Source organism: Ursus americanus, chromosome 21 (genome assembly GCF_024610735.1).
Source record: "Ursus americanus isolate L20-20 chromosome 21, mUrsAme1.1.p, whole genome shotgun sequence".
NCBI lineage: Eukaryota > Metazoa > Chordata > Mammalia > Carnivora > Ursidae > Ursus > Ursus americanus.
Genome location: NC_142147.1, coordinates 40,841,196 through 40,866,883, shown reverse-complemented (window position 1 = coordinate 40,866,883; position 25,688 = coordinate 40,841,196). Strand labels below are relative to the sequence as shown.

Below are 25,688 nucleotides of genomic sequence, written 5' to 3'. Positions count from 1 at the left end.
ATAGAACTTATCAAATTTTGTGGGACACAGCTAAGTACCTGAAGGAAATTTATAGCATTGAATGCTTATATTAAAAGAAGAAAAGCTTCAGGGGCACCTGGTTAATTGGGCTCAGTAGGTTAAGCATCTGACTCTGATTTCAGCTCAGGTCATGATCTCAGTGTCATGGTATGGAGCCCACATCAGGCTCCACACTCAGCGGGGAGTCTGCTTGAGATTTTCTTTCTCTCTCTCTCTCACACTCTCTCTCTCTCAAATAAATAAATCTTTAAAAAAGAGAAGAAGAAAAACCTCAAACGAACAATATAAAGTTCCATCTCTAGAAGCTAGAAAATAAGAGGAAAATAAACCCAAAGCAAACATAAGGAAATAATAAATACAAAGGCAGAAATCAATGAAACTGAAAACAGAGAAATAGTAGAGAAAATTAAATATCTATTTCATGAAAAGACCAATAAAACTGACAAATCTCTAGCAAGGCTGACAGAAAAAGAGAGAAGACAACTTGTTAACATCAAGAATGAAATGGTGTATCACTACAGGTCCTGCAGATCCAAAAGGTAATAAAGGAATACTATGAACAACTCTATGCACACAAATTTCAAATTTCAGATTAAATGGATCAATTCCTCAGAAAGTACAAACTACCACAACTCACCAAATGTCAATTAGGTAATTTGGGTTTTTAAAAAAGATTTTATTTATTTATTTATTTGAGAGAGAGAGCACAAACAGGGCAGAGTGGCTGAGGAGGGAGCCTGACGTGGGGTTTGATCCCAGGACCTGACCTGAGCCAAAGGCAGACACATCACCAACAGAGGCACCCAGGTGCCCCTCAGTTAGGTAATTTGAATAGCCCTATAACCACTGAGATAACCTAAAATGTGAAAAAAAATCTCCAGGCACATACGGCTTTACTGGAGAATTCAAGCCAATATTTGAAGCAGTAACACCAATTCAACATAATCTCTTCCAGAAAATAGTAGAGGGAACACTTAACTCATTCTCTGAAGACAGGATTACCCTGAAACAAACACACAAGAAACACAAATAAATAAGACAAAACAGTATAGAGGAAAACTACAGACCAATATTCCTCATGAATATGGGGGCAAAATATTTTACCAAAATATTAGCAGATAGAAGTCAGCAATATATAAAAAGAATTATACACTCTGACCAAGTGGGTATTATTCCAGAGATCCAAAGCTGGTTCAATATTTGAAAATCCAACAATGCAATCATATTATTAAGATAAAGAAGAAAAATCAGATGATCATATAAATTGTTATAGAAAAAGACATCGGACAAAATTCAACACCCATTATGACAAAACTCTCTGAAAACCAGGAATAGAGAGGAAATTCCTCAACTTGACAATCTATAACTAACCTAAAAAAACCTGAAGCTAATATATCAATACCGAAAGACTGAATACTTTCCCCCCTCAGACTGGGAACAAGGCAAGGCTGCCCACTGTCACCACTCTACTCAGTGTAGTACTGAAAGTTCAGCAAGGTTGCAGAATACAGGATCAACACAAAAATTAGTCACTTTTTTTATACTGAAAATGAACATGTGGAAACTGAAACATAAAATACAATTGCATTTATAATGGCTTTTTTAAAAGAAATAATTAGATGTAACAAATTTAACAAAACATATATAAGACTTGTATACTGAAAATAACAAAACAGTGCTGAAAAAAATAAAAGAAGATGTAAATAAATACCGCATTCATGAACTGGAAGACTAAATAAAATAAAGATGTCAATTCTCCCCAAGTTGACAAGCAGATTTCATGCAACTACTTTCAAAATCCCAGCAAAAATTTGTGTAACTATAGACAAGATTATTCCAAAGTTTATATAGAAAGATGGAGAACTAGGGGCGCCTGGCTAGCGCAGTTGTTAAGCGTCTGCCTTCGGCTCAGGGCGTGATCCCAGAGTCCTGGGATCAGGCCCCACATCAGGCTCCTCTGCTGGGAGCCTGCTTCTTCCTCTCCCACTCCCTGCTGTGTTCCCTCTCTCGCTGGCTGTCTTTCTGTCGCATAAATAAATAAAATCTTTATATAAAAAAAAAGATAGAGAACTAGAATAGAACATTTCTTTTTCTTAGATTTATTTATTTATTTATTTATTTATTTATTTATTTATTTATTTATGTATTTTAAAGAAAGAGAGTGTGTGCATGAGCAGAAGGAGAGGGAGAGAATCCTCAAGCAGACTCCCTGCTGAGCATGGAGCCTGATGGGATGCTCGGTCCCAGGACCCTGAGATCATGACTTGAGCTGAAATCAAGAGTGGGTCCCTCAACTGATTGAGCCACCCAAGCGTCCCTAGATAGAACATTTCTAAGAACAAAGGGTGGTCACTCTACCCTGATTTTAAAGCTTTTTATGAAGTAATATATAGTAATCAAATTGTGTGGTATTGATGGGGGAATAGCTACATAGATCAACTGAATGAACTAAAGAACCCGGAAATGACCCCAAATAAGGGTGGCCAACTAATTTTTTATATAGAAGCAAAAACAATCCAATGGAAGAAACATAACTCTTTGCAACAAATGGCGCTGAAGCAATTGGCTATATCCATAAGCAAAACATGAACTTCAACCGAGACCTCACACTTTATACAAAAACGAACTCAAAGTGTGGATCATAGATTTGTATGTGAAACATTAAACTATAAAACTTTTAGAAGGTAACGTGGGGGAAAATCTTTGGGACATAGGGCCTGATGAAGCATTCTTAGACATGAGACCAAAATCATAACCCCTAAAAATCTATAAATCGAACTTCATCAAAATTAAAAATTTGTGGGGTTTTTTGTTTTGTTTTGTTGCTCTGTGAAAGACCGTGTTAAGACAATGAAAAGACCAACTACAAACTGGAAGAGAATATTTGCATATCTAGAATGCATATATACAAAGAACTCTCAAAAAGTGACGTTAAAAAAAAATCAATCAAATCAAAAGATGGTGTGAAGCCTAAAAATAAACCAGTAAGTTATTTTACCAGCAAGAATTAGTTTATTCGGGAATAACAGAATTGCAGTGCAGGACAAGCAAGCTATGGTAAAACCACAGGCAAGTCCAACAAACAAAGGAAAAGAACATTATTTTATAGACAAGGAAGAAGTTAAAAGGGGTTGTTTGGAAAACACGAGTCCAGGGTGATAACAGTTTCTCATTGGCTGAACTGCAGGGGTAGTTGATTTCTTGTAGGAGGTGCAATGTGCATCTTTTCTCCTGTTGGGGCCTGTAAATTAAGGATTCTTGCCTGTTGAGAATTCTTCTTTTGGGGTCTGTAGTTAACCTTTCTTCCTGAAATTGACATTGAGTGGTATCGTTCCCCCTTTTAGCTTCCCCCTCTAGCCTCCCTGCTCCGTTTTAGTGATGTTTTTTCTTCATTAATTTTCATAATGGGCAAAAGACATGACATTTCTTTGAAGATGATATGTAAGGATGGAAAATAATCATATAAAAAGATGTTCACACTGGGTGTTGTATGCAATTGAAGAATCACTGAATTCTACCCCGGAAACTAATCATTAAAAAGATAAATAAATAAAGTTAAAAAATAAAAAGATGTTCAACAATCACTTGCCTTTAGAGAAATGCAAATTAAGATCACAATGAGGTAATACTACCATACACCTATTATTGTTAGACAGCTAAAATAAAAAACAGTGGCAATATCAAATGCTAGAAAGGAGGTACAGTAACTGAATCTTTTACACATTGCTGGTAGGAATGTAAAATTCTTCACCCACCTTGGAAAACAATCTCAAAACAATTCCTCAGAAGGTTAAATGTAGAGTTACCATATAACTCTGCACTGCCACTCCTAGGTATATACCTAAAAGAAAAACATAACCACCCAGAAATTTGAACACAAACGTGCATAGTGGCATTACTCATAAAAGCCAAAAAGTAAGGATAACCCAGGTATCCTTCAAGTGATGAATGGTTAAAGAGAATGTGGTATATCCATACAATAGAATATTTGGCAATAAAAAATAAAGTATTGATAGATGCTACCACACCGCTGAACATGGAAACATTAAGTGAAAGAAGCCAGTCACAAAAGACCACATATTGTATGATTCCATTTATATGAAATGTCTAGAAAAGACACATGTATAGAGATGCAAAGTAGATTTAATAGTTGCCTAGAGCTAGGGTGGGGATACTAGGAAGAAATGGGGGTGACTGCTAATGGGCATGGATTTATTATGGGGGTGATGAAATGTTCTAAAATTGATCGTGGTTGGGGGGTTGCCTGGCTGGTTCAGTCAGTAGAATATGAGACTCTTGATCGCCAGGTCATGAGTCGGAGCCCCACGTGTGGCATGTGGCATGTTTATTTAAAATAACACATTTTAAAATTGTTTGTGGTGATGGTTGTACAACCCTGTGAATATACATAAAATCACTGAAGTGTACCCTTTAAGTAAGTGGATTGTATGGGCAATCAGAAAATGGGCAAAAATCATGAAGAGACATTTCAGCAAAGGGGATACACAGATGGCTAATATGTACATAAAGAGCCGTTCAACATCACTAGCCACCAGTGAAATGCAAATCAAGACCTTGATGAGATGTCCCCACATAGCTGTTAGAACAGCCAAAATAAAAACTAATAACAATACCACATGTTGGTGACAGATACAGTGAAACTGGGTCATTCATACATTGCTGGTAAGAATATAAAATGGTACAGCTACTCTGGAACATGGTTTATGAGTTTCTTGAAAAACGAACAAAATACACCTACCCTATGACTCAACAATTGCATTCCTAGGCATTTATTCCCCCAAAATGAAAACTTATGTCCACACAAAAACCTTTACACAATTGTTCACAGCAGCTTTATTTGTAATAGCCAAAAACTGGCAACAACCAGCATGTTCCTTAGTAGGTGAACAGTTAAACTGTGATCTATCCATACCATGGAGTAGCAAGAGCAGGGCACAATATTGATAATGATTCTGAAGGCCATTATACTGAGTAAGAAGAAAAAAGTCAACCTCCAAAGGTCATGTACCATATGATTCCTTTTATGTAACATTCCTGAAATGACAAAATGACAGAGATGGAAAACAGATTACTGGTTGCCAGGGGCAAAAAGAAGTGGGCCTGACTACAAGGGAGAGCCTTGTGTTAAGGGAGTAATTCTGGATCTTGCTGGCAGTGATAGTCACATACATCTAGACATGTGATCAAAGGACTTGGAACTGTACACACACACTCTGTACTAAGGCCACACTCCTGGTTTTGATACCGTACCAACATTGCGTAACATACGGGCACACTAGACCTCTCTAAGAATAGAGAGGTGCAACTTCCTGTGAATCTATAATTATTTCAAAATAAAAAGTTTTATTTTTGCAACTTCCTGTGATTCTATAATTATTTCAAAATCAAAAGTTAAAATCCCTAGCAATCCCAATGGGGACTCCAGCTCGGGGACATGGTCCCAAAGGTCTCTGACAGGAGACCCACTGGGGACTTAAATCCCTCTGCTGGCATAACTCCAGGCATCACTCAGTCTTCTAACAAGAGGAAACTGGGCAATAGGCTCATGGACATGCCTCGATTTCTGGAGGCCAACGGCTTAAGGAGGAGACCAGGGTGGAAGCAGGACTCTGTGACTTTGGTGTTTTACTTGTCCTTCCATCTTTCCTCTGAAGAGGTAGATGGTCTCCATTTTGGGTGACCAAGTGTTCTAAATACTTCCTGCAATTGATGATTCCTTCCTCTTGATGATTCTTCCACAGGGGCCGTAATTGATGATTCTTCCTGTACTTGACATTGAGTAGTATGCCTCCTCTTCTCCTTTTTTTTTTTTTTGTTCTTTAATTGAATTTAATATATCTATGATTATAATTGCTGATATTAAAACCTTTTAACAGGGAATAAAATAAATATACATTACTAATTCACACTCAACTAAAATGCAAATGAACATAGTAATTTTATATTGCTTTAATATTAAATTTAAAATTCCAAATTATTCCATTCTTTTATCTTTTTTTAAATTTATTTTTATTTTTATTTTTTTTGATGTGAAGTTCGATGATTCATTAGTTGCATATAACACCCAGTGCACCATGCAATACATGCCCTCCTTACTATCCATCACCAGCCTATCCCATTCCCCCACCCCCCTCCCCTCTGAAGCCCTCAGTTTGTTTCTGAGTCCATAGTCTCTCATGCTTCATTCCCCCTTCTGATTACCCCCCTTTCTTTATCCCTTTCTTCTCCTACCGATCTTCCTAGTTCTTATGTTCCATAGATGAGAGAAATCATATGATAATTGTCTTTCTCTGCTTGACTTATTTCACTTAGCATTATCTCCTCCAGTGCCGTCCATGCTGCAGCAAATGTTGAGAAATTGTTCTTTTTGATAGCTGAGTAATATTCCATTGTATATATGGACCACATCTTCTTAATCCAGTCATCTGTTGAAGGGCATCTCGGCTCCTTCCACGATTTAGCTGTTGTGGACAATGCTGCTATGAACATTGGGGTGCATATGGCCCTTCTCTTCACTACGTCTGTATCTTTGGGGTAAACACCCAGTAGTGCAATGGCTGGATCATAGGGTAGCTCAATTTTTAACTTTTTAAGGGACCTCCACACTGTTTTCCAGAGTGGCTGTACCAACTTGCATTCCCACCAACAATGTAGGAGGGATCCTCTTTCTACACATCCTCTCCAACAATTGTTGTTTCTTGCCTTGTCAATTTTTGCCATTCTAACTGGCATAAGGTGGTATCTTAGTGTGGTTTTGATTTGAATTTCCCTGATGGCTAATGATTTTGAATATTTTTTCATGTGTCTGTTAGCCATTTGTATGTCTTCATTGGAAAAGTGTCTGTTCATATCTTCTGCCCATTTTATGATTTGTTTATTTGTTTCTTGTGTATTGAGTTTGAGAAGTTCTTTGTAGATCTTGGATACCAGTCTTTTATCTGTAGTATCATTTGCAAATATGTTCTCCCATTCCGTGGGCTGCCTCTTAGTTTTTTTGACTGTTTCCTTGGCTGTGCAGACCGTCGGCTCTTTGGGCAACTAATCTTTGATAAAGCGGGAAAAAACATCCAGTGGAAAAAAGACAGGCTCTTCAATAAATGGTGCTGGGAAAATTGGTCAGCTACATACAAAAGAATGAAACTTGACCACTCTCTCACACCATACACAAAGATAAACTCTAAATGGATGAAAGACCTCGATGTGAGACAGGAATCCATCAAAATCCTAGAGGAGAGCATAGGCAGCAACCTCTACGACATCGGCCACAGCAACCTTTTTCATGACACATCTCCAAAGGCAAGAGAAACAAAAGAAAAAATGAACTTGTGGGACTTCATCAAGATATAAATCTCCTTTTTTTTTTTTAAGGTTTTATTTATTTGACAGAGAGAGAGGCAGTAAGACAGGGAACACAAGCAGGGGGAGTGGGAGAGGGAGAAGGCCCGATGCGGGGCTCAATCCCAGAATGCTGGGATCATGACCTGAACCGAAGGCAGATGCTTAACAACCGAGCCACCCAGGCCCCCCTATGCCTCCTCTTCTATGGTGGATGACCACCATTTTGGGTGACATCCCCCCCCACCAGGGAAGCAGTGGAACCAGGCAACTAGGTGCCCCCTGTGAGCCATGTGCCCCCTCCGAGCCCTCTTCCCAGGACTTTAAGATGAGGAGAGTGATAGCTCCTTGGTCACAGCGTTAGTGCAGCTACACATGTGATGCGCTCAGCTGTGTGCACAACTTACAACAAGCATGTGATAAACAGACCTGGTTCAAATCCCAGTCCTGCCAATTGTCAGTGGTGACATCCCTCAGTTTCCCTTCTAAGGGAGATGATGGGATTGGATATTGGCAGGACTGACCTGGTGGGTGTGCCATGAGAAATCATGAGCACAACAAGCGTTTCCCACAGTGGGTGTCATGGAATGAGTGCTCTATCAAAGTGAGCTGTTATTAATATGGACACCGTCACTCACTCTGCTTGACCAACACTCCATGGTGATGTTGAGTCACACACCTCTGGCTACTCAGCTGTAGCTTGGGCTTGATGGAGAGACCCTATTATTTCCCTCCCATTCTCCAGGGAAGATATTCCAGCCAGACCAGACTCTGGGGGTGGGTCTTCCGCTTGGCAGTTACCCTGCCCTTGTGGCCCATGAGGCCCATGAGGCTCATGAGACCCGTGAGGCTGAAGTTGTCTTCTCCTGTTGAGGGAGCAGGCCAGAGTTGGAAGCCAGGAGGTTGGGGAAGAAAGAGGCTGCCTACTCCTGAGCAGTGCCCAACCTGGCCCCAATCTTGGGTTGAGTCCCCAAGCCTGGCCCAGGGGAGGAAGCTTTGGAGTAGCCCTTCCTGGCCTGGAGCACTTTCACTGATGAGGAAAACAGAGCTGCCGCCGCAGGCATTGTCCTCAGGGTTGGGGGCCACCAGGGATGGCTTGTCTCAGCCATGGGGGACCTGGGAGGTTGGCGGGAGAGGAGGGGAAGGAGATCCATGTTGTCATGACCCTGGCCTGGTGCCCGGGTGTCCTCCTTCCTACCCGGGGTGGCCTATCCCTCCCGACACGAGACCTGCTCACCTCTACTCTAGCCCAGCCAGATGTTATCTCCCACATCTGTCCCCGTCTCTCTGAGCCACTATGTCATGGGTTCTGACTCTTCCTCAGCTTATTCTTTCCCAAGGGAGGAGTGCCATCAGCTTTTTCAAGTTGATGGGGCCAGAGTAGAGCACACTTGTGTTCTCCACGAACTTGTTCCTTCCACCACCTTCGGCAGCTGAGGAAGTGGCTATCTTGGATTCCTCTCTTTCCCTCCCCTCCACCTTTAGCAACCTCCATCCACTCCTCTTACAAAAGAGGTCCTGACCTGCCCCTTCTCACCATCTTCGCTTCCTCTGTCTTGGCCTCCTGAGCCCTCTGCCTGCATCTGCTTAGCAGCTGTGCTCATTGTCCCCACAGCTGCCAGCGGGGTCTTAGAAACCCCAGCCCCTCCGAAACATTCCTCTGTGTATCATCCTCCAGCGACAACCCAATTCACTCTGAGTAAAAGCCTGAGTCCTAACTGCGGTCTCTAAGGCCTTCTGTGATCGGGCTCCCTTAGGCAACGGCTCTGGTTCACCAACCCCTCCAGGCATGCTGGTTTCCTTCTTGTTCCTGAGAGTAACAAGTACATTCCCACCACGGGCCTTTGCACCTGATCTTGGCTTTTCCCTGGATCTATATTCCCCAGAAGTGGACAGAATTCCCTCCCTTGCTTCCTTCTGCTCTCTACTCAACTGCTCTCTACGCTTTCTAAAACAGCAGCCTTGCCCAGCACATTCTGTCCTATCCTGCCTATTTCCTTCCTAGCATGCTCACTATCTGACCAACACTTGTTTCTCTGATTGTCATCTACCCATTCCACAGAATGTCAGCTCCTTGAGGTCGGACAGTGTTTCTTCTTGGTCCCTGCGATATCCCCTGGCACACAGTACGTGCTCAGTAAATATGGGTTGATGAAACAGATGAGTTCTGGGGGAGTCCAGGAGAGGGGTGGAATGTGATATTCCTGAATTTTGGATGTCCTTGTGTGTCATCACTGAATGTTAGTCCCTCCTATGAGATGGTCTTTGCATCAAATCACTTTACTTTTCCTGAACTTTAGAGGTTTGCCTAGGACCTTCAGGACTTTTGTCCTGTCTGTGAACCTTTATGTCATACATCTCTTTAAATCAATTCACTTGGTTGATTTTTTTTTAAACTTAGCATCCTCCTGAGCTTTTATCTAAAAAAAAAAAAAAATCACCAGTTCAGTATGCTGGTGTCCTTTTGTTCTGATACATACTAAATGAAACATACTCATTAGTGTAAAAGTTGCTCTCCCTTCCTCCTGGGATCAGCGGGCTCATCAGCGTGGCGCTCGGGTGGCACTTTGGGCAGCACAGGGTTACTCGAGTCCCACATTATTGACACTGCTCTGCTCCTCAGGGCGAAGTCCTCAGGGGCATTCCTCCCAAGCCAGACCTGCTGGAGCCAGGGTCTGTTGTCAGACGACAGGTGTGTCAGGGCGGGGTCCCCGTGCAGGAGATCCGGTGGAGACCGCTCCAGGAGCCATGTGAAACCCCTACTATTCTCTGCCCCAAGCCCCGACCACTCTCCCGTCTTATTTTCAGCTCTTGGAATTTTGCCAAACATGTTCCCACTTGGAATACGCAGTGTCCCCTGTGGGACTTTCCTGTCACTGGGACACCCCCCATGACCCCTGAGACCCCAAGACACTTCCATCTGTGCTCTAAAGGCCCCCTTTGTGCTGGTTTCAGGAGCAGGTGTCACGGGTCACAGTCGGGCATTATGCATGAATCAATATTCAATGTCCTCCTCTCTACAGGACAGAGAGCCCTGCGAGGAAAGGGCTCAGGCAGGCCTCGGGGTCGGTTCCCGCCCCGCCGCTCCCAGTCCCACTACCAACCACAGCTCTGCCTAGCTCCTGCCAGTGGACTTCCCCTTCCAGCTTGGGCGGCCTCATCACCTCCCTCCCAACGTGGTTTGGTTAGTCCTGCCTCTCGGTCTTGACTGTGGCCTCTGTGGTATTCTCTGCCTTCTTCCAAAACCAGGGGAGAACAGCCCTGTTCAGGAGCCACACCCACATGGCAGCTCTATTCTTAGGGTTCCCTCACCACCTTGCGGCTGGTGATGTCCCAGTGCTTCTCACCAAGATGGTGGAGCGCCCAGTGGTGAGAGCTCTGGGCTCTGGGCTCAAGTCGGGGCTGTGCAGTTACCAGCTGGGGAACCTCAAGGAAGTGATTTAACCTCTGTGCCTCAGCTCCTCTAGGTTCTCAAATGTCAGTGCATCAGAATCATCTGGAGGACCCATCAAAACACACTGCTGGGCCCCACCCCAGAGGTTTTGGTTCCTGTAGTCTGGCCTGGGACCCTGAGAATGTGGCTTTCTTTCTTTCCCTTTCTTTTTTTTTTTTTTAAGATTTTATTTATTTATTTGAGAGAGAGCACACATGAGTGAGGTGCGGGGCAGTGGAAGAGAGAGAAGCAGACTCCCCACTGAGCAGGGAGCCCGATGTGGGGCTTGATTCCAGGACCCTGAGATCACGACCTAAGCCGCAGGCAGATGCTTAACCAACTGAGCCACCCAGGCACCCCTTGAATGTGCCTTTCTAACGAGTTCCCAGGTGATGCAGATGCTGCTGGTGCGGGACCCCACTTTGAGAGCCAACGTCAGACTAGTTAGGGAAGGTAGTGGAGATTAATTAATGTAAATCAGGTAGAACCATGGGGCACATAGCAAGCGCTCAACAACTATTTGTTATTAATACCATTCATACCGGAGAGTCTGGCCCTCTTCAAATTGCCAACAGGGGTTATGGGGGAAAAAACAAAAAACAAAAAACTGAGTCCGGGCCTGGCCACTCTGTTTCCTAGCTCTAGGACCCTAGGAAAATCACCAAACTTCTCTGAGCCCCAGTGTTATCTTCACAGCATTGTCCCGTCCCTTCCCAAGATGACCTGAGCACCAAACACAGCTGGTGCCTACTTAATGTTTCTTGAACCAACAAAGTAAAGTTGGAAAGGCTGATAGCTGCAGAGTATGGCATGAATGTGAGTGATGGAGGTCAAACCAACACAGGCTCACGGAACACCCCGACCTGCATGGGACAAGAGGGGATGTGAGTGATCGGAGGAGCCAGACCCAGCCTGCAGCTGCCAGCTCAGAGAGCAGCTTTAGGGCGGTGGCCTTGGGCTCCGGGTTAGAATTCCTGGGCCTTCGTCCCCACACAGGACCCTGCAGAGGGCAAGGAGGGGGGCAGCAGGCTCCCCTAGGGTGGATCAGAAATCATCAGGATCTGGACAGGTGTTTGGCTTCATGGTATTTATTTCACGTCCCTCTGTACAGGCCCTGGGGCCGGGTGTGGGGGCAGGAGACCAGGCAGGGGTAGCAATAAATAACATGGACAGACGGACAGATGGAGCTCCCCTCCGGACAGATGAGGTTAAAGGAGGTTAGAGAGGAGCCACAGTGCGGGGTGGGTGCTGGCAGGGCCGGGGGCAGCTGGGAAGGAGGGGAGGCCAGGCCCCCAGGACCTCACTGTCACCTGCCCCCTCCCTTTCCGGCCCCAGCCCCCACCATTCTGGGGAGCAAGGGAGCCCATAGCCAGTAGGGGCCAGTGAGGGTCCTGAGGGAGGGGTGGCCACACAGGCTGCCCCCAGCCCCCTCACTTGACACGGATTTCAGCATACTCGGCCAGCTCCTCCGTCAGGGTGTAGCTGTCTTTGGTGGGTCGTTTTCCCAGGTCCGAGTGAGAATAGCTCAGGTCCAGCTCTGGGGGCTCCCCCCGAAGGCCCAGCAGCCTCCTCTCAGATCCCAGTCGCCTCTCACTCTATGAACAGAACCAGCCCATGAGAAGGGGCTTGTTCCACCTTTTCCAGGGGCAAAGGCTGCTGTTACTTGCACCCCCGTAGCTCCAGAGTTAAGTCCCAAAGCCCCATGTAGACCTCCGTTCCCAAGGCCCGCCAGCGCAGTCTGGGGCTTTTGCCTGTGCTGGTGCGCCCCCGTCTCCCCACCCAACAGCCTCTTCCTTGCTAAGCCTGAGAGTCACCTACAAATCCAATGTGTCCAGGAAGCCCTCTTCAACATAAGAATTTGGGGGGCCCACGATTCAACCTATAGCATCTTCTCAGATTAAAGCCACCCGGTCAGGATCGCGCCTTTCCAAATGTGTGTAAGTGCCTGGCTCTGTAAGGCCTTCCCCTATGTTTGGGTCTGGGCTGGCTCCCCTCCTCAATCTGGGAGATCCTGTAGGTGTGACTTCGGCTTCCCTGTCCTGTGCTCCTCCCCACCCCCACCCCTACACGGAGCCTTTGGACACAGACACAGGACACTGGCCACAGACAGAAGGGAGCAGCAACAGGACAGACTAGACAAGGCCAGGAGGGCTAGGCAGGGCCAGACTTCACCAGGGAACATCCTGGATACCTGACGAGAACGCACACACATGCACGCCAACCCTGAGGCCCGACAAGGGCCCAGAGGTGGGCACACGGAGGCCCCTGGAACCTACCTCCTGGGGCGCTCATTCCAGGGTAGAGACCTCTCTGGACTATTGGAGAAGGAAATGCAGTCATAGACCCGGGAGGGGAGGATGGGGGCTGCCCTCCGCTGAGCCCCTCAGCCCCCTTCACAGCTTCAGCCTGAGCACCCCTCCCAGCCCAGATGCAGCCAGCCCTCCGCACTTCCTCCCTTTCCCTGCTGAAGGGGCCGGCCTCCCCTCTGCCCCTTGGCCTCCCAGGCCCTCCCAGGCCCTCAGGGTCCCTGGCACCCAGGTTCTCCAGCTAGTCTGGAGCCACAGGGCTCTGGCCCTCACCTCATACTTCTCTGGCGCCCCAGAGATGCGGAAGTCGCTGCTGAACAGGACCGGGGGGTTGTCCCCCGCCGAGAAGCTGGGGCTCTCTGTCACGTTCTTTCTGCAGGGCAGGACAGGTCAGCCCCAGCAGGATTCCCAGGCCTCCCTCTCCACTCCCTTTCTGCACCCCATCTACCTTAGGAGTTTGGCTCAAGGGACCCTAGGGTTGTTCCCACCCATTTCTCTAAGGCGGGGTAGATGGCCTCTTCAGAATGACCAGCCTCCTCCTGTCCCCCACGGCCCATCCCTCCATCTAGTCCCTGGTCCCTGCCACTTTTTGGGACCCCGGCCTAGCTTCTTGGGGTTCTTCTCCTGGGCTCTGGCTCCATCAGCCCCTCTTGCAGCCAGGATGTGGAGCAGAAAGATGAATTCATTTTCAGGGAAGCTGGTGTGTGTGTGCCACAAGGAGGAAAAATAGCAGAGTTGCGGTAGGTGGGTGTGGTTTGGGGCTGGGGAGTGTGTTTGTTGCCAGAGATGAGGTGTGTAATCACCGGGGCCCTGGAACCGACTGTGACCGACCCTGTGGCTACAAGCCAGAGGTGGCTGGGTTTCCCCCATCGCACCAAAGCATGTGCAAGAGGGTTCCTAGAGGGCAGGAAGCTATGGCCACAGAACCTGGGGAACAGGTAGCCATCAGGGGAAAGTGCTCAGCGCAGGCACTGGCCCGCCCTGACATGTTAGCAGGAGCCTCTCTCGTCCATCCAGCCAAACATCCACAGAGCAGAATCGCCCTCCCACACACAGACAGGGCTGCTTTCCCCTGTCCATCGCTGCCTCTAACTGACCTCCCCACCTCCCCAGCCCCGGGAGACTCCCCACCCCCCAGATGAGCCGTGGCAGGCCACTCACTTTCTGCGTGTCTGGGTAATGTAGCAGACGATGGCAATTAGGATGGCAAAGGCTACCACGGCTCCCACAGGGCCGATCTTGGCCCACATCAGGCGGTCTGAGGACAAAAGACCCAGGCATCTTCAGGAATGCTGCTGGTAGTGAGGACGCCCTGGGGTCTTGGGCGACGGGCTGGGGCAGAGGTGAGGGTGAAAACATTTCCATAGCTGGCACATCCTTGCAAGGCCTCACTGGCCCGGAGGGTGTAGCGGCCAGAGCGTCCAGGAGAGGGCCCATTAAAGCGCAGGCAAACCCAGGGCAGCCTCTCTTTACCAACTGGAAAGGGCATCTTTACCACTTGATCTATCTGCGTCGCCCCACCCAGGCTTGGTGGCTGATGGTCAGCCTCAGGGAGGGAAGCCTGGATCCAAGAGAAGCCCCCTCCATCCCTGTGGCTCCCAGCCTCCCATCACAGCACTCACGGGCTCCCTGGAAGGGCAGCTCCAGGCTCTTGGTGCCATAGACGTTGTGGGCCGTGCAGATGACCCGGGGCGGGGCCTGAGCCTGCCCCCGCAGCGTGAGGATGCTGGTGAGCAGGAGACCGCTGCGCTCCGAGTACACGAACTCCCGCTCGGTCTCGTTCACGGTCACATTGCGTGAGGGCAGCTCGAAGGCCACGGACGGCTCCGGGTTCGATTTCACCACGCACAGGCACTGCACTGTGTCCCGGGCTGCTGCGCAGTGGGACTCCAGGAGGATCACGGGGGCAACTGCAGGGGCAAAAAGGACCAGGGCTCAGGGGACTGGCGCCGACTGGAGGCTGAGCCTCAGGGGACTCCTTGGTGGAGGGCCAAAAGCAGGTGGTAGCTGTCTCAGAGATGAGCTGCATTTCCCCCTTTGCACTGTCTCCAGCCCCCTCTCTAACTTTGTTCACCTTGTCAAACACAAATGAGATCACAAGGCTTCCTGCTCAAAACCCTCCTTCCGTTGCTCCCCAGGTCACTGACAATGATTTCCAAATTCTTTCCCTGGTTTGGCGAGGCCCCACGGGACCCAGCCGCACGGACCTTCTCTCACCATGGCTCCTGCCCAGTCACGCTGGCCTCCCGCTGTTTGCAAAGCTCATGGAGCTTTTTCCCACCGCAGGGTCCTTGCATTTCTCCCTCAGCCTGGAACACTCCCCTGACACCTGCTGAACTCAGTCCCTCCCTCTGTGCCCTGGGGCTCTACTCAGGTGACATCTCCTTCTCTGACCACTCACAGAAACTGCACCTCGATGCACTAACCATTCGCTCCCCGTCCCGTTTGGGTCTTGCTCCCCAGCACTTATCCCTACCCGTGTGAGATGCCCATACGGCTGGGCTCTTGCTCCCGTCCAGACAGGTCTCGACCCCACGCTTAGAACGCGCCTCTCACATAGCGGAGCTCTGCGAAGACTCACATGGGCTCTTGAGCCCTGCCGGACCCCCTCCTGGCCACCTGCAGATGCCCCTGCTGACTCCCTCGAGCTTCCTTGCACCCTGACTGTCCCCCCTCGTGGGATCCTCCACCTCGGGCACCACGCCCCGCCCTCCACCCAAGTTCATTGTGTTGAGCTTTCCTTTGCTGCCATTTGTATTACAAAAATGGTACTGGTCTGGTTTTTGTGGGTTTTTTTTTTTTTGTTTGTTTCTTTCATTTTCTAAAATACGACATTATAATAGAACACTGAATGCTGCTTTTTAAAGCTATGCTCTCTTTCCCTCCTGAAGAATCCAGCACCAGAGTCCGCTCATTCTAGAGTGAGCTCTGGTTCTCGCTTCTGACCAGAACACGCTTACACATGGCCAAAAGACCCTCGGGCCATCTACCCCCAGTTACTTTCAATTTCCGGCAGAAAAAAGAATATGCAGATAACAGTGCCAGGCCAGGGAGTCACGTGACCAGATTCAACCTCTAGATGGTTCCAACTGGAACCTCAATGTGTATTTGCATCTAAATCTAGTAAATTAAAAATATATAGCGTGAATTCTGTTCGGGCATACACACACTCTGCTTGTTGTAGTGTTAATGAATTAATGTCCCACCGAGTAAGTGCATAAGGACAAACCTGAACCAACAGCTATTACATTTTTTTTAGAAACCCTTTCATTCAAGACTTCACCCCTGCCGCTCCGTTGACAGTGGCTGCCCTAGACCCCATGCCGACACCGTGCTTGCATGTGCTCAGTATCTCCGCAGCTTGGCAGGTGGCCTGGGAGGCCTGGGGATCCCTGACTGACCCTGTACAAACCCCAAGTCCCACATTCAGCTTCCCTAGGCCTCCAAGGTGGAGTTTTCATCTGTGCAAACAGGAGTATTGGTCCTTCCTCGCAAGGGCTTAGTCTTAAAACCCTCCCAAGGATTCAGGATGAGATAAAAAGAACCATTCCAGCAAGTGGAGCACGTGAGCAAAGGCTTGGCATCCGGAACTCCAGGCGGGCACCCAGCCTGGAGTCCAAGGGAGAGATTAGCGGGAAATAATTTACGGAGCACAGCGCAAGTGTCAGGCGTTGCGGGCACGCAGCATAACTTCCAGACTCTTCACAACCTCCTTTGGGGTAAGCTATGGTTATCATACCCATTTTTCAGTGGAGAGGCTCAGCCAAAGGGAAGTCACTTGTCTGGGATCATGCAGCAAGATGGAGACAGAGCGGGGATTCTGACCTGGGTCGGTTCAGCTCTGTCTGGTGCCGGACACCAGTTCATACTTTGGTTTCCTTCTCTTAAACTGGGGTGAAGAACAGTCCTTCACAATCATGTGGTGAGACTAAAACAGGTCAGTACGAGCCAAGGGCTTAGATTCATGCCCCGCACGTGAGCGCTGAGCAGAGGTGAGAACCTTGCATGTCCCTCGCCATGCTGGGCCCTGGCTCTGCGGATGAGAAGGAAGCCCCACACTGGGGGCACCGGCTGCTGTCAGTGAGCACCAAACCCCTGGTGCAAGGGGACACAGACGTCAGGGACAGAGAAGGGCCTGAGGGACGCTGTGCCTAGCAGGCTGAGGCCGCACTGCCATGGGCACGCCCGGTGACCCAGGCCTGGGTGAAGCCCGAAGGGCTCAGCGCGTGGGGCGGGGGCCGGTGGGGGGCATGGCTGCTTCTCAACTCCAGCAGGATGAGGGCCTTCCACTCCAAATCTGTTGGTTCGTTTTCAAAAGAAGCCAGATTAAGTAAGTCCTTGGGTGCTGCGGGCTGCGGGGAGGCAAAGCAGCCAGAGGTTTAAGAGCTGGGCCAGACTAGAGCCCAGAAGACTCCTGGTTCTGACCGACCTTCCGAGCGACATGGTCTTGGGGAATTCTGACCTCTGTTTTCTCCTCCGTCAAAGAGGGGATGATGATAACGCATGCCTGCCTCACAGGGTGAGGGCACGGGCTCCGCAGAACACCTGCAGAGCTCAGGATCCTGCCCAGAAGAGACCAGGAACGACCGTTTGCGGCCGCCCCTCTTACTGCACATGCATGTGAGACGCTGCGGTGTGCAAGCTCCGGGGCTTCCATCCGAGCCTCAGGGGGCTCTCTGCCCCTCCAACTTAAGACGCCACTGGCTTGGGGTGTGACAGGGAAAAGGGGTGTAGCAGAAGGAGGAAGGCGAGGGAGAAAGCAGAACACCGCACAACTCATGACCGCCTTGGGGACTGCGAGCGAGCAGACGCTGGGAGGGGATGTGCCCCAAGGTGAAGGGTTAGCACAGCGGTGCGCAGCCACCCCTTTGCCATGGAAGGTGGCCCTCCAGAAATAGTCTGTATCTACCACGTACTGATTATAGCCACATCCAAAGTACTGAGTACGGATGGTGCTCAATACCGCCTGGCAAACCTGCGTGGTGGGGCCCACGGCAGGTTGGAGTCATGGAGGCCGGGAGTGGTGAAGTCTGGAGACTAGTGCTAGAGGCCAGGCAGGAGCTGAAGAGGAAGCAGGGAAGATGGAAATATGGCGGTGACATTCCAGAGGGAGTTGCTGCAGGAGAGGGAGTGGAAGCCGTGACTTGGAGCTACACCGCTGCGCACGCTGGCTGGGGTGGGATTGGGGGTGTTGGCGGTGTCATCCCGAGAGGAGGTCGGGACAGGTGCTGGTTGCCAGTGGAATGATGAGCTTCATTTCCAAGACTTCCAAGCTTTCTATGTGCATCCATCCAATCTCTCTGGCTACACTGTATCTGTTAATAAGCTTGGTGTCCTCTTGGTCCTCTCCCCCACATTCCCCAGCATCACACTGCCCTTCGCACATAACAACAGCTTGAACGATGTATTCTGATGTAATAACATGGGATGAGGTCAACTATGGCTGTACAGAACAGTGGAGCCAGACTGTCTGGATTTGAACCGTTCTCTAGCTGTGTGACCTTGGGTAAGTGGCATAACCTCTCTGGGCCTCAGTTTGCTTCTCTGGAAACTGGAGACAGTAATAGAACCTCCCTCCTGGGAATGTCATGTGGACGAAATGAGTGGATCCCCGTACAAAGCTTCCAGCAATGCCTGTGCATAGCCATGCAACTCAAGGGTTAAATGCCGTGGTTATTGGTGAATGCAAAGGGGGCAGAAGCCACAGGATCTAGAAATCTCCTTGGTCAAAAGTGCACCCCAGGATGTGGGAATACAGTGCTCTCAGGTGGGACTTTCAATTTCTTGCTGTGGATTCAGCCTCCCTACCTTGTCCGTTCTCATCTGCTGGTGCAAAGCTGACCCCTGGTTGGGATGCACGGACTCCTCCCAGTAATCCAGGAACCCACGGAACCATCCACTGAGGCGGGGTATGTGGAAGGAGACCAAGTGCAGCCGGCTCTCGGCAGGGGAAGGGGAGAGGAGCAGGGGGTACTCACACTCCACAGATAGGTTGAAGGTGGTGGCCCTCTGGCCATACTGGTTCTCAGCTACACACCAGTACTCTCCGTCATCCTCAGGAGTGACGGCAGGCAGCTCAAGCTGCAGCTCACTCTCGTAGATGACCGTGGCCAGAATCTGCTTCTCCTTGAAGATGGTGAGAATAGGATCCGGGTTGCTCTGTGTGGAGCACAAGATGGAGACCGTCTCCCCCTCCACAGCCACCATCGTCCCGTTCACCATCGGCTTCCGGGGTGCATCTGGGGGTGGCAGGACAAGGGGGGCCCGATGGTCAGAAGCCAAGGGTGCCTCTTCTGCCAGCCAACTCCCACCCCCAATGTGACCCCATATGCCCCAATCTGAGCACACTGGCTCAGGATGGTTCAGGTAACCCCTGTCTGGCTATCCTGTTTACAAGAACAGGGCTCTGCTCGAATCTCAGCTCTACCCTTTCCCAGCCATGTGTGGACCCATGTGCTAACCTCTCAGGGCCTCATTTTTCTTATCTGGAAAATGAGCTTAATAATAGTCCCAACCTCACAGTTGCCATTGAGAACCTAAGAGACAGGTGCTGTTTTAACCTGAACAAGGTAAGATGAAGATTCCCAACCATGTGAGGAGACTCTATGTTAGTAAATAAATGTAGTTGGCGAGATGAGGATATGAGCTTTGGAGAAAAAGAAATGTGGTGATGGGAAATCAGGGTAGTTGGAGTTTTAACTAGGATGGTGAGGGAAGGCTTCCCTGAGAAGGGAAGAGGTGGGTTGGGGCCAGCCGTGGGGATGTCCGGGGGCAGAGTATTTGTGTAAAGCACTCAGAAACTGCTGAGTAAATGTTGGCTACAGCGCTCATTATTATTATCCACAGCCCTGGGCATTTTGCCTCAATAAATATTTGTGAATGAGTGAATGAATGAATGACCTCTCCTTGGTTCCTAACAAAGAACCTTATCTGACCAGCCTCCCCCCCTCCCCCGCCCCGGAACTCTAGAACAACACAGTGCGGCCTAGGGGCTGGCTGAGGTCTGGGGTCCCCTCATCCCTCCCCCTACAATTGCAATGGGGCTCATTGGGAAATGCGGATTTCCAGGGCCCAGATCTACTCCCAGACCAGCCAAGACTGGTCCTCGGGAAACGGAGTTTCACTGGCTTCCTGGGTGGCAGGCACCCCTCTGTCTTCCCACGTCGTCTGGGGATGAGAGTGGGGCGCAGTAGGTGTTCATCGGATACTTGTGGGACACAGGAACGCCCCGACCTGCAGCCCTCCGCTCCACCTTCCCCCGTCCCCGCCCAGCTCCTCCCCGCGCGGCGCGGGTTTCCCCTCCTCTCTCCGCCTGGAGCGGGTGCCGGGCGCGGGCGCCACTCACACATGACGCTGAGCCCCACGGTGCGGTTGTCCTGGCCGTAAGCGTTCTCCGCCAGGCAGGCGTAGACGCCGTCCTCCGCGGGGGTCACCTCTTCCAGGTCCAGGAACAGGCTCTCGGCCACGGCCTCCCGGAGCACCGTGCCGTCCCGCATCCAGGTCAGCAGCGGCAGCGGATTGCTGTCGGCCCCGCAGAGCAGGCTGACGTGCGAGCCCTCGATGGCCTCCACCGAGGCGTTCATCTCCACGATCACCGGGGGGTCTGAGACCGGCGACACAACCCGGAAGGGGGGGTTGGTCGGCGGGCTGGGGTCGCAGACCCCGCCCCCGGCCCTGACCCCGCCCCGCCCCGCCCCGCCCCGCCCCCAGGCTCACACTTGACGTCCAGGCTGGCATAGCCCTCGAACTGCAGGGTGGTGTTGGGGAAGGAGGCCTGGCAGCCCAGCCGGTGGCCGTTGGCCTCCCTAGTGGGCACGAAGTGTAGCAGCGACACCTGCACCCAGGTGCCCTCATCCTCGCGCAGCCGACCCAGCACGGCGGGCTCCCCTAGTCCTTCGTGGCCCAGCCAGCTGAGCTCCGGGCGCAGCTCTGGGCAGTTGTCAGGCACCATGCAGCTCACCTCCACTTCCGAGCCTGCCACCACCTCCGGGGGGACCACGATGTTGGGGGTGTCTAGATGAGACGGGGGAACAGGAGGGTTAAGGAAGCATTCTTGGTTCCTGGTCTCCTCCCCATCCTTGCATACAGAATTCCCTACAACCTTCTCTCCTCCTGGTTACCTTTCACCCAGGGGCCCTCCACGACCCCACCACCGATGCGTCATAATGGAAATAACTATATAATGGGCTGAGTACTTTATAGCGTTTCCCTTGCCAGTCCTTCCAGCCATGCTAGAAGGCGGGTGAGGTTATTTTGCTGTTTTTAGATGAGGAAACTGAGGCCGCAGCTAGTATGGAGGGAAAGCGAGCTGCAAACTCCGTCACTCCCGCTTCATTATCTGAGCTCTGGATACTGCACTGTAACCCTGAAGAAACTTCTCTCCTTTCCCATGTCTGCTTTGGTTTATTTTCCCCTCATGCTTGTGAGTGAGTGTGTGAGTGTGTGAGTGTGTGTGTGTGTGTATGTGGTATGTCCTAGAGATATGGGTCTGGCTGTGCCAGTGGGGTCTCTTTCTGCATTGGGGCTGTAATCTGGCTCATTTGGACTCCGTGCTGACGGGGAACCCAAATCTAGGGGCTCCATGCTATGGGGCCTCTCAGAAATTAGGTGGCGTGCCCTACTGATCGCCAAATCTGGCCCAGAACTGCATGTTATTTGGCCTAAACTTAGGATTTGTTTTTAAAAATCTGAATCGGCAGCTAATGTGTAGGAATTAGGAGATTACACAGAAAAACACACAATTCTGGTTTCTCTTAAAGATTCAGACTGAGAGCCGCATCTCCACATTCTCCTCCAGCCCTGGTCACCCAGAGCCAGGTGCTGCTCCGAGCACTGCACAAGTATTCACTCACGGGGCTGTAAGTGCTATTCTTATCCCCATCTTACAGAAGAGGAAAACAAGACCCAGAGACGTTAAGTAACATGCCCACAGTCACCCAGCTAACTCAGGGATCCAGAGGCCTTACCCCTAGCCCCTGGGACCCACTGCTTTTCTTCCAGTTGTTTCTAGAAGAAGACGAAGAGCCCTCCTGTTTCCTCTGAGGGCAGCAAGACTATTTGGGGCCCTGCTTTGCTTGTTTCTGTCATCTGCCTGGTCTGTGCGGGCATGGGGGTGTGCAGCCCCAGCCACACTGAGAAACCCCAGGCCGGGCTGCCGCAGACCTCCCTGGGAAGGCGCCGTGGAGGACTCGGCGCTGCCGCCCCCACCCCCGCCCGCGCGCGCACTCTGGGGACTCACTGATGATGTCCAGGACACTGTGCTCCGAGAAGGTGTACTGGTTGTAGCCCCCCAGGTCCCCGCGGAAGTAGTACTTGCCGCCCAGCTCGGGGCTGAGGCTGCTGAGCAGAAGGGTGCAGTTCCGCAGGCCCAGGTCCCCCAGGAGGCGGCTGCGGCCTTGGAAGCTCTCGTGCACCACTTGGGTTCGAGACTTGAAGACCACCGGGGGGTAGTTTTTCGGGTAGGGGCTGTTGAAGTACCAGACACCATGCACCACGGCCGGCCGCAGCTCGTCCGGGAAGTCGAAGCGGCAGGGGATGGAGACGCACGTGCCCTCGAAGGCCGAGATGGACGAGGGCATCCAGGCGCCCCAGTGACCCCCTCGAGAGGCTGTGGGCAAGCAGGACCGCTGAGGTGCAGGGACAGGTCCTTCCCGGTCACCACTGCCCCCCACCCCCCCCCCCCGCCAACACACACACTCCCGTCACCTCCCACCACCCCCCTGGGGGCTGCAGGGACCCACAGAAACAGCCCCAGCCCCGCTCAGGGGCCAAGGCCCCAGGATCCCCCAACACCCCTCGCCCTTACCTGAAATCATAATCCAAAACAGAGGCAGTGTCGTGAGGAATATCATTTTGTCCAGCAAGTGAGCAACAGCTGGAGAGGGGAGAGGAGAGCGCTAAAGGCCAGGGGAAGAGGTGAAGGGTGCCTCTGGTGAGGCTTCAGGAGAGGGCCCGGTCAGAAGCTGGTTGCTGCTGGTATCATTATTTAGAATGACAAACATTTCTGTGGCGTTGACCCATGCACCAGGCCCCAATGCTTGACTCTGCTGTATTAATTCATTTGGTCTCTCTGAGATAGGGGTAGTTATAACCCACATTTTATAGTTGCGGTCCAGAGAGGCTAAGTAATTTGCCCAAGGCCACACAGCTGGTAAGTGGCAGAGTTGGGATTCAAGCCCCATCTGCCTAGCTCCGGATCTGCAGACTTAACCACCAAACCACCCTGTCTCTACGTAGTACTGACATGCTGATAATTTCTTCATCACCATTGTGCTCCTGGGCATCTCCAGAAAGTAAGGACCGAGCCAGGGCTGGACCAGCAGCAGGAAGCAGGGGAAGCCGGGGGAATGAGACGTTGGAACCCTGCCCCTCACCTCAGTCTCCCTGAGTTGGGAATGCCTTCAGGTGTCACTTGAAGCTGTCAGCCAGCCAACCTGGAATGAGAGCCAGACAGGTGCATTCCCGGCTGCCCTCTCCGTGTCTGTCCGCTCTGAGTGGCCGCCTGCTGTCAGGCTGCGCACGTGGTCTCCGCTGCCTGGGGATGCTTGGGACCCTCCCACACAGCCTGGAAGCTACTCTGTAGTCACCGCCCACCCCGAGCTGTGATGCTGAGGAACTTTGGGGAGGTAAGGGGGAGCGGCGGAGCACTGGGGTGGGGGGTAGGCAGGCCGTGTGGTGAGTGGGGTGAGGGAGCAGATGGCCCACAGCTGAGGCCTGGGGGTGGCGGGCAGGGACCTGGCCCATCAATGACTGGGTTTCACAGCATCAGCATTCCCAACATGCCGCGGGAATTCCTGCCGCCCTCTCCCACCCCACAGACGGCCCCTGCTGTCCCCACCCTCAGCAGAGGCCGGGGCCCGGTACAAAAGAGCCCTGTTCGCTCAGGGTGAGGGTGCCTCATCCTGGGGGGTTTCTTGGGGTAGGTTGGATGGAAGAAGAGTCAGGCGCTCCTGGCTGGGCTCAGAGCAGGGCCAGGAAGGACCCCGGGGTTGGGAGCTTGTGAGTCCCTGAGACCCGGCTGCTCAGGGTTGAAGCCAGGGTTTCAAGTGGCTGCCTTCCCTGGCCTTCGCTGTCCTCTTCCCACAGACACGGACACATGCACAGTCAGACACATGCAAATGCTGGTCTGAAATGTGACAGATCTAGACCCAACCAGAAGGAACAGGCTCACACAATAGCGATGAGGGTGCACACCTGGGCAGGGCAGCGAGCCGCGTGCACCTGCAGAATGCCACACACACACACACACACACACACACACACACACACAGTCACAGAAGCGTCCCCACATGGCCCTGCTCCACGCCCACCACACCCCGGGGCTGCCAAGGGCTTGCAGGCGCACACGTGGACCTGCCTGCATGCCATGCTCACAAAGACACACAGACCTGCACACACGCACTGGGGGGTAGCTAAGGTCAGACCCACCCAGACACAGGCTGATGGACACGTGGCGGATGCCAGCCTCGCCCCACGACAGGAAGGTACGGGACACAGGCGAGGGGGAAAGATGGGTTCTTGGGGTGGGGGCCAGAAAAGTCTTAGCTGTTGCGGTGAGCTGGGACTCCCTAAAGGGCCGCAGTACATAAACATGTATACTGCACGTCTCTGGCCGTGGAATCTCATGGCGGGAATGGGATTAGGAAAAACAGCTCTAAAATGGTTCCTTAGTGGGGTATAGTGAAAACAACGTTGAGGAACACTGATATAGATTAAGGCTCACCCAGGGGAGGTGCGTGCACACACACACACACACACACACACACACACACACACACACACCTGTCATGCGCCCAGGTGCGGGCACTGGTTCACTCACAGCTCGCTGCCCCCGCCCCCTCCAGACAGCAGGATGCAGGTGGGGGCTCACCTGGCATCCTTCTGCTCTTCACCCAGCCCCAGACCACTGCCACCCCATCTGCCCCAAACTCGGGAGCCCCAGGGCAGCTGTTAGTGTGGACCTTCCACCACAGGGTTGCTGAGAAGAGCCCTGCGTTCTTTCTCTCTGTGGTTCCTTCCCTAAGCCCGTCACTGTCCCTGCCATGGTCCCAGCCCATTCCCCAAGCTGTCCGGAGCAGCCCCCCGCCCCATCCTAAACTAGTGGCAATTGCCGGTGACCTTGCCTTGCACGTGCTTCTGGGCACCCTTTGCGCCACCCTCTCAGCCCGGTCCTCCGCCCCCCACCTCATCGTTGGCCCCTCTTTGCCGCATACTCACTTGGATGCTCTCGCTTCTGCGCCCTCGGCTCCACCGGCCCTGCTCACAGTCCCCTGGCCTCCCAGGGTCCAGGCCCCCACTTGCCAGCCCGTCCCCTCCCCCTGGGTGCCAGGGGCCGCCTGCCTCCGGGGCCCAGCTCCTCCCTGCCCCCGAGGGAGGGGGGCACAAAGGGGCCCTTGTCACCACTGCTGGAACTGGGCAGCCTGATGCCTGGGTTCTACTAGCTCCTTCCTGGAGGGGATGGGGGGGACGCAGCCTCACTTGCTGCCCCCTCCTCCATCACTACGCACCCTGGTTCTGGGTCCCTACGAGGGTCTGCTATCTCTGGCAGTCTCAGGCTAAGAAACAGAAGGTGG

The 25,688-nt window shown here is 51.5% G+C and overlaps 1 protein-coding gene across 2 annotated transcripts; it reads right to left on the bottom strand.

Annotated features, from left to right (window-relative positions):
* Positions 1–11,882: 11,882 nt before the first annotated feature.
* Positions 11,883–25,397, bottom strand: MAG (myelin associated glycoprotein). Of its 2 annotated transcripts, XM_045796682.2 has the most exons (12): positions 25,333–25,397; positions 23,490–23,549; positions 22,922–22,990; positions 22,355–22,723; positions 20,833–21,129; positions 20,462–20,719; positions 19,095–19,355; positions 14,739–15,026; positions 14,278–14,374; positions 13,390–13,489; positions 13,087–13,125; positions 12,301–12,405 (listed from the first exon to the last, which is right to left on the bottom strand). In XM_045796682.2, exons 3-11 carry the CDS (start codon positions 22,965–22,967, stop codon positions 13,099–13,101), a joined length of 1,743 nt encoding a protein of 580 aa, XP_045652638.1. In that variant the 5' UTR covers positions 22,968–22,990; positions 23,490–23,549; positions 25,333–25,397; the 3' UTR covers positions 12,301–12,405; positions 13,087–13,098. The 2 variants fall into 2 exon arrangements, with proteins under 2 accessions (XP_045652637.1, XP_045652638.1); XM_045796681.2 differs by lacking the exon at positions 13,087–13,125 and having other exon boundaries at positions 11,883–12,405.
* Between the last annotated feature and the right edge of the window lie 291 nt (positions 25,398–25,688).